A 13,680-nucleotide genomic window follows, 5' to 3' on the forward strand; every position below is an offset into this window, starting at 1 on the left:
CAAACCAAGAAATTAACAGAAAGTTAAGGTCAATAAAAGCAAATTCAAAATTCATCTTATTTCTCAATAGTCTCTGAGTGTGTCAGAGAAAAATTTACAACATTTCTATCACTGGACCACTTCAGAAGTCACAATTCTGTTCCTTACTAAAATTAATTTATCATTAAACTGCATTTAGGGAACACTCAGAAAGCTAAATCAAAACGTCCAGAACTACTCACTTTGTGTCTGAAAATTCAAGGCTGATCACATTTAACACTTTTGGTCTGTTAGGATTCATGAAGTATTTAACATAATTGTGAAGTGTCATTTTGCTGTCTGCCTGCCTTGCCACATCAATGACATCTATCACTTTGTCACCACCTGCAGAGAAAAATTACAGTCTCATTATTGGGCTTCTGAGCGGCATCAATAGATGCCTGAAACAAAAGTAACTGAAAGACCATGTACACTGAGTATAATAATCAAGCCAAGCATCAAACTCCAGCGCCTAGATAATAATTTTTCTGTATGCTTGCTTTTAAAAATCCAATGGGAACTTTTGGAGAAAGGAAGGTTTTTGAGGAAAAGAATCAGACAATTAAGATAGAGCTGAATAATTAACCTTGAGCACAAAAATTTATCAGGCTTTCAAAGCTTTTCTCTCTTTCTTTCTTTCTTTCTTTCTTTCTTTCTTTCTTTCTTTCTTTCTTTTTTTCTTTCTTTCTTTCTTTTTCTTTCTTCATTTCTTCCTTTCTTTCTTCCTTCCTTTCTTTTTCTTTCTTTCTTTCTTTCTTTCTTTCTTTCTTTCTTTCTTTCTGTCTTTCTTTCTTCCTTTCTTTCTTTTTCTTTCTTTCTTCGTTTCTTCCTTTCTTTCTTCCTTTCTTCCTTTCTCTTTTTGACTTCAGATACGTTTTATTATCACTTTATGTATTTACATAAATTTGTTGATTCCTTCGTCCCTCTCGGACAGCCCGGCAAGCTACCAAGAGTATCCCACAAGCAGAGCCTGCAAGCTACCCGAGGCATATTCAATATGCCAAAAACAGTAACAACAAGTCTCACAATGGAGACATTACTGGTGCCCACTCAAGCAAATCGATGAACAACAGGATGACAGTGCTACAGTGCAGTGCTACATAAATTTTGAACGTCTTTATTTGGGCCCAAAGCTTTTCATATGTCAGGGTGTCTTGGGTGCAGCTCCTCCTGACAAGACCGCATCAGGCTGCAGTGTGGACAGGGTGCCCCGACTCTGGGTTCCAATCTCCTTTGGCAAGGAATGAGGGACCCAGCCTCTTCTCTTCACTTTTCCCTATCACTCTGAACACCCACTCAGGCATTGGAGAATGACTGCACAAGTCAGCCAGCACCAACAACTTCCGCTCACCTGGCAGTCTTCTAACATCCTGCTGCAAGAAAGACATGAGTGGTTAGGAAGCAAAATGCAGTATGCATCAGAGCCTGTGAGCTAAATTCTGAATTCAGATTCCTTGACAGTTTTCTTGCCAATCTACATATATGTTGCTTATATTCTGCTGCAGTGCCAAACTACAAAAGGTTCATCAGTTTTACCATGTCTTACAGGGCAGGTGGAATTCCAGGTATGGCGATCTTAACCAATGTGAAGTAGAAAACACACAAATGCCATTTTCTTGATCTAGATTAAGAATGGACAGCCTGGTTCCACATTCAGTTTTATCTTTAAAAGGCTGAACAACTTGGGGCTGGAGCGACAGAAAACTGGGTAGGGTGCTTGCCTTGTATGTGGCCAACCCAGATTCAATCCCCGACATCCCATATAGTCCCCTAAGCAGTGTCAGGAATGATCCCTGAGCATCGCCAAATGCGGCCAAAACCCCCAAAAATCAAGACCTCCCAAAAAAGGCCAAACAACTCTACTAACTGAAGAGCTTTACTATCAAGCTATCAAGCAGACAAACTGTCCCCAAATGTTTACTAAATTATTACTATTATATTGCTGCTACTGCTATTTTTGGTTTTGACCACACCCGGCAATGCTTGGAGACAACTCCCAGTTTAGTGCTCCATTGGAGGGTCACTCTCTGAAGCCCGGGGGACCCACATTCTTTCCCGCTGAGCCATCTCTCTGGGCCAGTCATTATTTTTTGAACTATCTATGCCAATGGTTAAAGCAGCCTCATCTACTTAGTCAAACATTTAAAATTAGCTGAATAGGAAAGGCATGCCATCCCACTGGATTTTCTAGTAAAACGGTTACCAAAGAGAACCAGCAATATAAGGGCTAAGTTCTGAGATCTCTGATGCTGCAGCGGACCTGAGTCAGGATTCTGAGTCAGGACTGAGTTGCGCTCTAATTCCCAGAGAGATCTGTGCCTGTGGCTGATAGTGAGTGCTGAGTGCTAGGTAGACACGAGCAGCCTCAACTGCAAGTTCCGGGCTGAGAACTGCGGAATCCTCAACAGGGCATCAATGTTACAAGACATGAAGGGTTCCCTGAGCAGGGTTGTCCCCTGGTGTCCTATGCTTTCCAGGGCCCAAGCCACACATCAAGTCTAGACAGCACGCAATGGCAGTATCTTCAGGTCACTAACAGCAAGAACTCGAAAGCGACAGTGTCTTGGGGACAGAGCAATAGTACAGCAGGTAGGGCATCCGCCTTGCTTGCAGCCGGGTTCAATCCCTGGCATCCCATAGGGTTCCCCAAGCACCTCCAGGAGTAATTCCTGAGTGTAGATCCAGAGGTAAACCCTGAGTATTGCCATGTGACCCAAAAAGACAAAAAAAAAAAAAAAAAAAAGCAAGTGACAGCATCTTTCTTACTGCCTTTCTCTAGGCTGCAGGCGCCCGGTAAGGGAGGTCCCAGAGGAGGAACTCTGCAACTGGGATCCTGGGCCTGGAATCTTCCACCTGGATTCTACACAGACGCCGAGAAGCAATCCCAGGTCCCACGCCTTCTTCCTTGGTGATCAAGTTTCCTAGCCAAGTATCTAAAACTATGACAGGAAGCCAAAAGGGGAGCAGGCAAGTCTGAGGAGTTTGAATAGGCCAGAATGGTTGCTCCTATCCTGCCGGGAACCCCGGATCTCCTGAGAAAAATGGTTCCGGCATAGGTGATCTTAACTTTCCCTTTCCCCGGCACAGGCGAGGCGCACAGGGAACGCTCTCCGTGCCGCTTTCTGCATGAACGGGTCGTGATGGTTTTCCTGCCCTGCCTCCCCGCATACGTCACGGAGTCGGCTTCGTACCCACATAGCGCTCCACATCCAGGACAGAAAAGGTAGGCGGGGGCAGCCTGAGTCCGAGGTCATCTAACTTGGGCACCATGATCGGGACCTCGAACCCGTGCTTCTCTAGGAACCGGTGAGTGAGCTGGCTGCCGTGCATCTTCACGATGACTTCCTCGGCACTAAGGAAGCAAAAAGAAGGAGAGGTCAGCACTGTGGGTTAGTTCAGCAAAAAAAGTTCTGGCCAGAGTTTTATCAGACGCTGAATCACTGATGGTCTCGGTGGCTCTCGGCCTAGTGAACTTGTCTCCCTTTTTAGAGAGAAGGTTTCCTGAAACCCGTTTTGCTGAACTTAAGCAAAACTGGTAGCTAATGACTTCAGCGCATCTGACTGGAAGTGTAGATGCACGTTCTATCAAATGCCAGGGGTGTAACGATTCAGCCCTGAGCACGGGAGAGGTCTGGGTACCGCACCCCACGAGGCACAGTGGAATGGCAGCTGCAGGCCTGCAGCTTTAAGGACTGGCTGAGCTTAGGAGACGTACAAGGGCAAACACTGACCAACATAAGCTGTCTAGGAACTAAGAAAGCAAAAACGATGGGGGGGAGGGGCTGGAGCGATAGCACAGCGGGTAGGGCGTTTGCCTTGTACGAGGCCAACCCAGGTTCGATTCCCAGCATCCCATATGGTTCCCTGAGCACCGCCAGGAGTAATTCCTGAGTGCAAAGTTTGATCCCGAAACCCCTATGGCTCACCGAGCACTGCTCAGGAGTGATTCCTGAGTGATGAGCCAGGCGTCACTTTACCCTGAGCACTGTCGGATGTGGCCCAAAACCAGAAAAAAAAAGGGGGGGGAACCCCACCTCTCTGGGAGGGGACTAGAGCAACAGCACAGTGGGACGACCTGGGTTTGATCCACAGCATCCCATCTGGTGCCCTGAGCCCTGCCAGGGGGCAATTCCTGAGCACAGATTCAGGAGTAATTCCTGAGCACAGAGCCAGGAGTAAGTTCTGAGCACCGCCGGGCGTGTCCCTCCGCACCCCACCAGAAAGAAGAAACCTCTTCGAGAGAGATCGGAGCTGCTGCTCCTCCCCCTCGAAGGCACACCAGCCCCCCAGACGCCACGCTGCTGACGCAGCGACCAGGAGCCCCCGCCTCTCCGGGGCAGCCCAGACTCGGGAGCAACCCCCAGCCCCGGGCTGTGCCAAGCAAGGAGCAAACACCGAGAGGGGCCCTGACTCCAGGCGCAATGGCCAGGGAGCCCGGGTCCGGGGTGAACGGGAAGGGGCGAGAACCGGTTCCTAAGACGGTGAAGAAGTAGCAAGGGTTTGATGGTTACAGCTCTAAAATAATGCCATAATAGGCCGCATGTGATATTGTGATTTAAATTTAAATTGTACTTCCCCTCTTGAGCACGCCTGGCTATGATCTGGTGTAAAAGCCATTTAAGCATTATCACTCTAAATAGATGTCAGGCGGTGAGAAGAAAATGATCTCAATTAGCATGATTAAATGCTATATAATGCTCCTGACTCTCTCCGAGCCACAGATAACGCAAGGAACTTTCCATTCTCTTTAAAAATCAGAAAGCCTGGCCCTGCTGCCGCGTGAGAGGTTGAGCAAAGGTCAGAAGCCAACTTCCGCAGGCCAAGGGCAGACGCCCACCTGCGGGGAACAGACAGGGCTGGGGCCTGAAAGACTGTGAGGGGCTGGAGACTCCTGCGTTCCCCATGGCCGACCCCGGTTCCATCCCCAAAGCTTGCTGGAGAGAATGTCCCCTCCCGTTAAAAAAAGAATAAAGGCAGGAGAGATAGTACAGCGGGGAGGACGTTTGCCTTGCACATGGCCGACCTGGGTTCAATCCCCGGCATCCCATATGGTCCCCCAAACACCGCCAGGAGTGATTCCTGAGTAAAGAGTCAGGAGTAACCCTTGAGCAGAGCTGGCTGTGGCCCAAAAGTCAAAAAATAATAATAATTTTTTTAAATTAAAATTAAAAAATGGCAAAACAATCAGGGCTAGGGCAAAAGTACAGTGGGAAGGGCACTTGCCTTGCACGAGGCAGACCTAGGTTTGATACCCGGCACCCCGTATGGTCCCCTGAGCACCGCCAGGAATAATTCCTGAGTGCAGAGCCAGGAGTAACCCCTGAGCATTGCCGGGTGTGACCCCAAAAACAAGAACAAAAAAAGGGAAAGCAAATTTGAAATCAAGGCATAACGGGGAGACGGCAGCTGCCGACCAGAGGGAACCAGCCCCGGGAAGGGCCCTCAGATCCACACAGTGTGAGCTCCGGGGACAGGTCCTCACAGCCAGCACTAGGGAGCCCAGGGAAGCACACGCGCCCCTTGAAACGCCTCTGACTCAGCTATCTGCAGAACACTGCAACTTTCCGTCCTGTTACAGGAACAAGAAAAAGAAAGGTAAAATCCAGTTGAGAAATAGAAGCTGCAACCTGAAGTTCAAAGCTACTGCTCCAGAGAAGGTGGCTCCTGTCACCTTCCATACCTTGGGAAGACCCGAGCACGGAGTTCCTTCACGAACGTGCGCGTCCCAGCCTGCACGGGTTTGGAGCCGTCATCGACCTCGGTGTAGTCATGCCTGTGCCAGTTCCTCCTCTTTTTCACTGGGTTTTGAAAGATGAAGAACAGAGAGCAGGTGTTTAGGGTACTACACGCATTCAAATTCACATCCACTGTACAGCTTAATGACATACGATCGCTATGTTGTATGTACTTAGAACAACTGTAGTCCAGTTAAAATCAAAAACAAAAACACTCCCTTTTCCCCCCAGAGTGGGCCCTGAGCTGCCCATCCCTGCCACTGCCCTGCAGCTGAGTGGCGCCTTCAGGGAGAACGTCAGCATTTTCCTTTACAGGATAACGTTGGTGGTGGGCACCAGAGCTGTAGCTGGCGGGGGGCCGTGCGGTCCCCAGGCTGGATCTCAGGCTCTCCCTCAAGCCGGTCATCTACGAGAGTCATCTGCCCGGTCCAAAACGCTCCAAGTGAAAAAGGATAAAATTAATAGAATTTAGCACAACAGGTAGAGCGCTTGCCTTGCACGTGGCTGACCCGGGTTCTATTCCTCCGTCACTTTCAGAGAGCCTGGCAAGCTACCTGTGGCATACTCGATATGCCAAAAACAGTAACAACAAGTCTCACAATGGAGATGTTACTGGTGCCCGCTCGAGCAAGTCAATGAACAACGGGAGGACAGTGACAGTGACAGTGACCATGAGATACACAGTTACTAAGTTGTTCATGATTGGGTCTCAGTCACAGGATGTTCCAATACCCTTCCGATACCCAATACCGGTATACAGTTCCCACCACCCACATCCCCAGTTGCCCTCCCACCCTCACCCACGCCCCAGTCTTTCTTTCTTCCTCCCTCCCTCCCTCCCTCCCTCCCTCCCTCCCTCCCTCTCTCTCTCTCTCTCTCTCTCTCTCTCTCTCTCTCTCTCTCTCTCTCTCTCTCTCTCTCCTCTTCCTCTCTCCCTTCCTTCCGCCCTCCCTCCCTCACTCATTCCTCCCTCCCCTCTCTCCTTTCTGGGCATTATGACTTGCAATTCAGGTACTGACAGGTTATTACGTATATCCCTTCACCTACTTTTAACACTCAATTCTTATCTAGAACACTACAAATTTCTTTTTTTTTTTTTTGAGGGGAGGGGTCACACCTGTGAGCACAGGAGTTACTCCTGGCTCATGCACTCAGGAATTACTCTTGGCAGTGTCTGAGGGACCATATAGGATGCTGGGAATCGAACCCAGGTCAGCCGTGTGCAGTGCAAACGCCCAACCTGCTGTGCTATCGCTCCAGCCCCGAACACTCCAAATTTTTAAGGCATTTCTAGACACAAAGAAGTCAACATTTACTTCATATAATATGGAGATGAGGCAAAACTTCCGATCTGGTAAGATTTGATAACTTATTTCCTGGCCTCATAACACTCGGAAGAATTTTCATATAAATGAATAGTAATAGCCAGTTTCCCCAAAACCAAGCAAATAAAAAAGGCTTTACTTTCATTCAGACTGTGAGGAAACCTGAGCAGGTAATTAACTGAATTTTTTTAATCTACTTCTTATTTCCAAATAATTTTAAAATCAATCAGAACTCAAATGAGTGGAGGGAGCTTTGTGAAACACCCACACTTGCCCAAATCCAAAGTGCCACGATGATTTCAAACCACTATTCTCTCCAGAACATTAAGCCATAACGAGAACTGACGGGCTACTAAGGTCACCCTCCTGGGCTGCGCTTAAACCTCATGCTGAAAAATCTAGTTCAACCTTACACTTCCCTGCTAGCCGCTGAGGAGTCCCTAAACCAGCACTCCTAAGCCCAACAACTGCTCGATTCTGGACAATCTCCTGAAGCCTGCCACTCAGATGGCCAGGCCCCTGGCGAGAGACGTACCAACAGTGGCTGGACAGGAGGAAAGAGTGCATCCAGAGTGCCCATTTGGAGGGGCCGACTAGAAAATGCTTTCAGCTTGTCCTGCATGCTTAAACATTTTCATTTTTAAAAAAGAGAAAAACATACATGGGAGAGGAGGGATAGAAGGACACTATAAATCTAAATTATTTCAAATTTTCTCTTGACATTCATCATAAAAGAATGACCTTAAGTTCTTGTGGATATGGAGAAGCTGAGAGACCACCCGGGGTGATTTAGGGTCCAAAGTAACTTATGACAGTGAACCTCCCCATATGGGAGTCAAGTCCACTTACAGAGAGCACCTGAGAGAAACTGAGAACCACAGAGCAATCTTACTAGAAAACCCCATGAAAGCATCCCATTAACGTGTTGTTTCCTCATTTCTAGATCTCGAGGAACGGCACTTTGCTCTGCACGTGGCCAGCCAAGGGTTTGATCCTCGGGGCCGCAGATGGTCCCCTGAGCGCGCCAGGAGTGGGCCTGAACACGGTGAGCTCTGAGGACAGCGGGGTGTGGCCACAAGCCAAGACAAATGACATCTGGCACAGCTGACAGAGTAGCACCAGGAGTGGCCCCCAAAATATAAAATGAAGATCAATAAAAAAAATACCTTCTAGAATTCAGGGTATCTTGTTTCTGCTACACACACGTCATCCCATTTTATCTCCTATTGGGATCATAATTTATTCTGTTTACCTTTTTATATAACAAGCACTTTCTCCTTATTAAATATTCAAAGCAATTTAAAGGCAGTCTGGGATTTTAAGATGTAGATGCACGCTACAATCATTTCTGGAATCTTAAGCACTTAGTTCATCCTGAATCTTTCTTCAAATTTGATATTAAAAATCACAGATGGGAGGTGGCAGGAGGGAAACTGGGGACACTGGCAGTGGGAATGTGCACTGGTGGAGGGACAGCTATCGGAGTATTAATATGACTGAAACCCGATCGTGACCAACTTTGTAGCTGTGTATCTCACAATGATTTAATAAAAATTAAAAAATAAAAATCACATACAAAAATTTTCAGGATAAATTATGAGACACTGAAAATTCAGTCTGTTAAAGCTGAGGCTGCAGGGCCAGAGCAATAGCACAGCGGGCAGGGTGTTTGCCTTGCATGCGGCCAACCTGGGTTCGATCCCCAGCATCCCATAGGGTCCCCAAAGCACTGCCAGGAGTGATTCCTGAGTGCAGAGCCAGGAGCAATCCCTGAGCATTGCTGGGTGTGACCCAAAAAGCAATAAATAAATAAATAAATAAATAAATAAATAAATAAGACTGATGTTGCCTATCACAAAAATTGTCCCCAAGGTAGAAGGCTAACTCCCATTTTCACCAGAGTACAAAAGCAGTTTATTTCAAAGCCCTGAATCAATGTACGAATGATTATTTTTTCTTTTAAAAAAAAAATAGAAAAATCTGCCATTTTATCTGACAAGTTAGATATGACACGACTTTGGTTTGCTTTTCATTTCTGGTGAACACTTAACTGGACGGGCTCTGGGCTGGGCACCGGAGCTGAGGCCTACTCCGGTTCTGCCCGCGCGCCCACAGGCGCTCCGAGAGCGCGTCTCCTCACGCTGACGGTTAAGAGCTACAACACGGCAGGTAACACAGGGCAACTCCGCAACCCCGGCAGACACCAGACAGGCTGCGGGTCACTACCAAGAAGGGCCGACAGGCTTAACCATCCCGTCAGGCCCCGCAGGAGCGAAGCAAACCAGCCGGGGGTGGGGGGGAGGGGGGATGGTTTTCTCCCTCCTCTGAGGAAAACCTGGTCTGAGCAGCAGCCCCGAGGGGGGAGCTGGCACCGACCCTGCCCTCCCGGCCCCAGGAGGGGAGACGCGTGGGGCACCGCATGAAGTCAGATCTCCGCTCGGTCAAGAGCCTCTGGGGTCAGGGGTCAGGCAGGATACAGGCAGGGGGCGGGATCAAGGGATGAGTGAGTGTATCCCGGGCACTTCTCTAGGTCCTCAGAGTCACCTGGCACCCGGAGGGTGGCGGCCAATGCCCCGTGACAGGTTACTCAGAGACGAGCCGCCGAGAAGAGCCGGTTGAGCGTCACTGAACCATCTCACTCACAGTGCAGGACGTGACCCATGATGAGCAGCGCCATCAATGCAGTGAGCACAGCACGTTTTGTTGTTTTTTTTTTAAATGAAATCACACCGAGAAAACAGCAAAGCGCGTGCCTCACACATGGTGGTGTTTTCAACACGCCATTTATTCTGTCTCGTGCGCCCTCTAATTATTTCACAGAAATTAAATTCAAATTATTTCACTTGGGGATTATATAAACTTGCCGCTAAAACAGCTATAAATTGTAGGTGCGTTTCCTTCTTGAGCTAACAACTCCGTTTCACTTGTCTCCTCGAGAATCACACTTGGTCTATAATTATTCCATTATATGCTACATACTTCGGCACTCCACAGAGTAAGCCTTTAAGCAGACATCAAGGCACGTTCCGGAAAGGTCCCTTTCAGTTCTACAATAACTAAGTCTACGCATCTTCCCTTTAGTTTTAGGAACACCAACATGCTGGTTTGCAGGAGGCATTTTTTGAGAAAAGAATGCTGTCAAATAATCCAAAGTCTTTTCGCTTTTTTCTACTCTCATGCTTGTATGATGACAGTTCCCAACCCAATCTATCTGGGAAAGCATCCGTAGATGTGGAAAATGAAGTCCATCTTATATGCAGTGCTGGAAGGTTCCACAGGGTTTGGGCACTCCCCGTGGCTCTTGGCCTGGCCCCAGGAACAGTCTGTGGGCAAATACTAGACCTGGTGGGGGCTCGAGCAATAGCACAGCGGGTAGGGCATTTGCCTTGCACGCGGCTGACCCGGGTTCGATTCCCAGTATCCCATATGGTCCCCTGAGCACTGCCAGGAGTAATTCCTGAGTGCATGAGCCAGGAGTAACCCCTGTGCATCGCCGGGTGTGACCCAAAAAGAAAAAATAATAATAATACTAGACCCGGCCTCCTGCTCCCCCAGGCAGGGGCCTCAGGACCAGCCACACACCTGTGACTGTCGCAACACAATTCAGAAATACACTTGCCCCCTAACGCCCTCGTTTTCTCCTTCACAACAGGTAAAATCTGTTCCCAGAACCTGCAAAACTATCACACTTCTCAAATTGCAAGCTGTGAAAATATATACTAAGTTTGGGAACTTTGGCACTGGCACAAGGAACGATCTTTCTGCTTTCCCTTGACCTTTAACTTCTTTCAGCAAATGGCTTACTAATTCAGACAAACGCTGCATTCTCAATCATCTTCAGAAACTATCTTTGCTACAGTCAATGGTGAATATAAGAGAAAGTATCGTTAAAGCAGCATCATGTACACGTGAGGCTCTAAACTTCAACTTGGACTTGGGCTTCGAGTACTTACTCAAGGAGGACCCGTGTAAAAGCGCACAGTTGGGACAGTGATACAGGTCGATGTCGACAGCATGATGCTCTTCTACTCCGACACAGCTAGGGTGAAGAGAGACAGGGCCGTCAGATACATACATGTAAAGTCTTTATTTGTAATGACAATGCATGGATCGCAACTCGGCTGAGTAACAAACTAAGCAACGCATTTTGTACTACGCTCTCAAAAGATGCCAGGATAAATTTTATTCTTCCCCCTACACTCCTGCCTAAATACTTGTGGGTAAGAATAAACTCAAACACTGAAGAAATTTCCCTCTTTCTAATCTTCGTTTTGGGGCGGCAACTTCTGCAGTGCTCAGAACTTGCGCCTGGCTCTGTGCTCACTGCTGGGGGTGCTCAGGGGCCCGGGGCGGCCACAGGCTAGCACCCTGCCCCCGGCTGTGTCTCTCACAATCTTCTACTAGCAGTGACGGAGGCGCTGGCGGCTGAAGCGGCTGTCCAGGAGCAAGGGCCCCTAGGGAGGGACTCGAGAGGGTGAAAGGAGCCCTGGGCTGGGCCCTGGGCTAGCGGACCGGGGGGCCCCGGGCGGGTGGGGCACTGGCCTAGCCCGAGAGGCTCGGGTGGGTTCCGGGTCCCACAGGGGCGTGGCCCAGTGCTCACTGGGCACGCACAGATTCAGGCCAGGCCGTGTGAAGAGAGAGCGTGACAGTGGTCCTCTGTGGGCCAGGCAGAGAAGCGCCCAGTGAAACCAGTCTCTGAACCCTGATGTGGGCAGCCGGGCCCCGGAACTTTGTCTTTTATCAACGTGTGTTCAGTCTCCTGTCCACGAGGTCTGGCCAGGCCACGAGAGCGCTGTCCTTCAAGCAGCTACTATCACCGAGGTGAGGGCCCGGAGGCCACAGCGATGCCGGAGACCCCACAACCCCAGCAGTCACCGGGGTCCAGCTTTGGGGACCACTGAGGGAGCGAGACACACGGAGAACAGGAGAAACCTATCAGAGAAAGCCTCCCCACTGCCGCCCCACTTCTCATGTGACTCTGGGGTCACAGTATGCAGATCACAGGAGAGAGGGATGGCAGCAACAGAAGTAGGATGGTAAGAACCACGAGCACTGGCCTGGGAGTCCGAGGGCTGGGCGCAGGCTTTGCATGCTGGAGGCCCGGGTCCACTCCCCGGGATAGCACTGCCACAGTGACCCGAGCACAGAGCTGGGAGTAGCCCTGAGCATGGCTAGCTGCAGGGAAGGAAGGAAGGAAGGAAGGAAGGAAGGAAGGAAGGAAGGAAGGAAGGAAGGAAGGAAGGAAGGAAGGAAGGGAGGGAGGGAGGGAGGGGGAGAGAGGGGGAGGGAGAGAGAGGGAGGGAGGGAGGAAGTAAAATATACATTTAATGAGAGTCTCAGAAAGTGAAGAGAAAGCGGGCGGAAGCAATACCATAAGATTAAGAGCTACGGAGGAATTCTAAAAACAATGAAAGGCCACTGAATCCGACCCAAGAAACCCAACAAATTACAATGAGAATCAGAAAGTCTCCACTTAACCCCATCCCTAGGAGACTGCTGGAAACAGACTTCAGACAAAGGCAAAGCCACAAGGAGAAAGGCCAGAGGCCACAGGAAGCAGGAAGACGGCTCCGGGCAGTCCAGGGAGCTGCGGCAAGTCCAGAGCTTCAAGGGCTTAAAGAAAGTATCTGCGGGCCCCAGTGCAGCTCAGTGCTCAGCTCACGTCTGTGTAAGGGGCGGGAGAAACAGCCCTGCCGACAACCCAACTGAGGACACATGATCAGCTAACACAGAGAAAAGAACACCAAGGGAACGGCACGAGGAAAGGTGACCCAAGAGATCTGAGGTGGATGGTGGGAGGGAGACAGGGAGAGACAGAGACAGGACAGAGACACAGTCAGACTAAGGAAAGTCACAGACAGACGGGCAAGCTTGCACGACCCTGACTATACGACACAAGACAATGCTGTGAGAGACTGCCAATACGTAAAGAGTTAAAACACGGAAGAGGCATTTGGAGGCATGATCCAGTGGGTGGAGGACCTCCCCCGCACACGGCTGACCCACGCTGAGTCCCTGAGCACAACTGGGTGTGACACAAATACAAAAAAACTAACAAAAACATTTTTCAATTTACCAGGAAAATAAAGCAGAAAAATTGAGGGGGAGATATTGGCAACTATCCCTGATAACAAAATAGAACAGGCATGCCAAAAAAAGTAGACAAGACGTGAGCCCCAGGACTGAAGGCCACCGACAACTGTGCATTTGGCCCCCTGTCCCCGTCCGGAGACACACTCTCTCCGGCACACAGTGACCGTCGCTGACACGCAGCCACTCTGGCAAAGCTGAGACCATCTAGAGCACATTCTCTGCCCACAGTCCAGTTAAACCAGAAACCTATAGGCAGAAAATCTTCCTGCATTTGGAGATTAAGAAATAAAGTTCTAAAGAATCCATAGGCTAAGAGAGCAATCATACCAAAATTCTGAAATCTAGAGCTGTAATAAAAAAAAAAATCACGTAAGAAAATGTGGGCTGCAGATATGTAAACAGAACTATATTGATTTAAACGCATGTAGCACTGTTGTCCCGTTGTTCATCAATTTGCTTTTTTTTTTTTAAAGGCTGAAATATATAAGCCAAGTATCAATCTCTAGAAG

General features: G+C 48.9%; 1 protein-coding gene across 1 annotated transcript in view; it reads right to left on the reverse strand.

The window, feature by feature from the left end:
* KDM7A (lysine demethylase 7A) overlaps window positions 1–13,680 on the reverse strand; it is a 74,778-nt gene that overhangs the window by 33,387 nt on the left and 27,711 nt on the right. The window contains exons 2-5 of the mRNA XM_055134044.1: window positions 11,032–11,117; window positions 5,699–5,816; window positions 3,210–3,370; window positions 222–363 (exon numbers count right to left, since the gene is read on the reverse strand). Of these exons, the coding sequence (XP_054990019.1) occupies window positions 222–363; window positions 3,210–3,370; window positions 5,699–5,816; window positions 11,032–11,117 (507 nt within the window). The remainder of the gene's footprint in view (window positions 1–221; window positions 364–3,209; window positions 3,371–5,698; window positions 5,817–11,031; window positions 11,118–13,680) is intronic.

Source organism: Sorex araneus, chromosome 1 (assembly GCF_027595985.1).
Source record: "Sorex araneus isolate mSorAra2 chromosome 1, mSorAra2.pri, whole genome shotgun sequence".
NCBI lineage: Eukaryota > Metazoa > Chordata > Mammalia > Eulipotyphla > Soricidae > Sorex > Sorex araneus.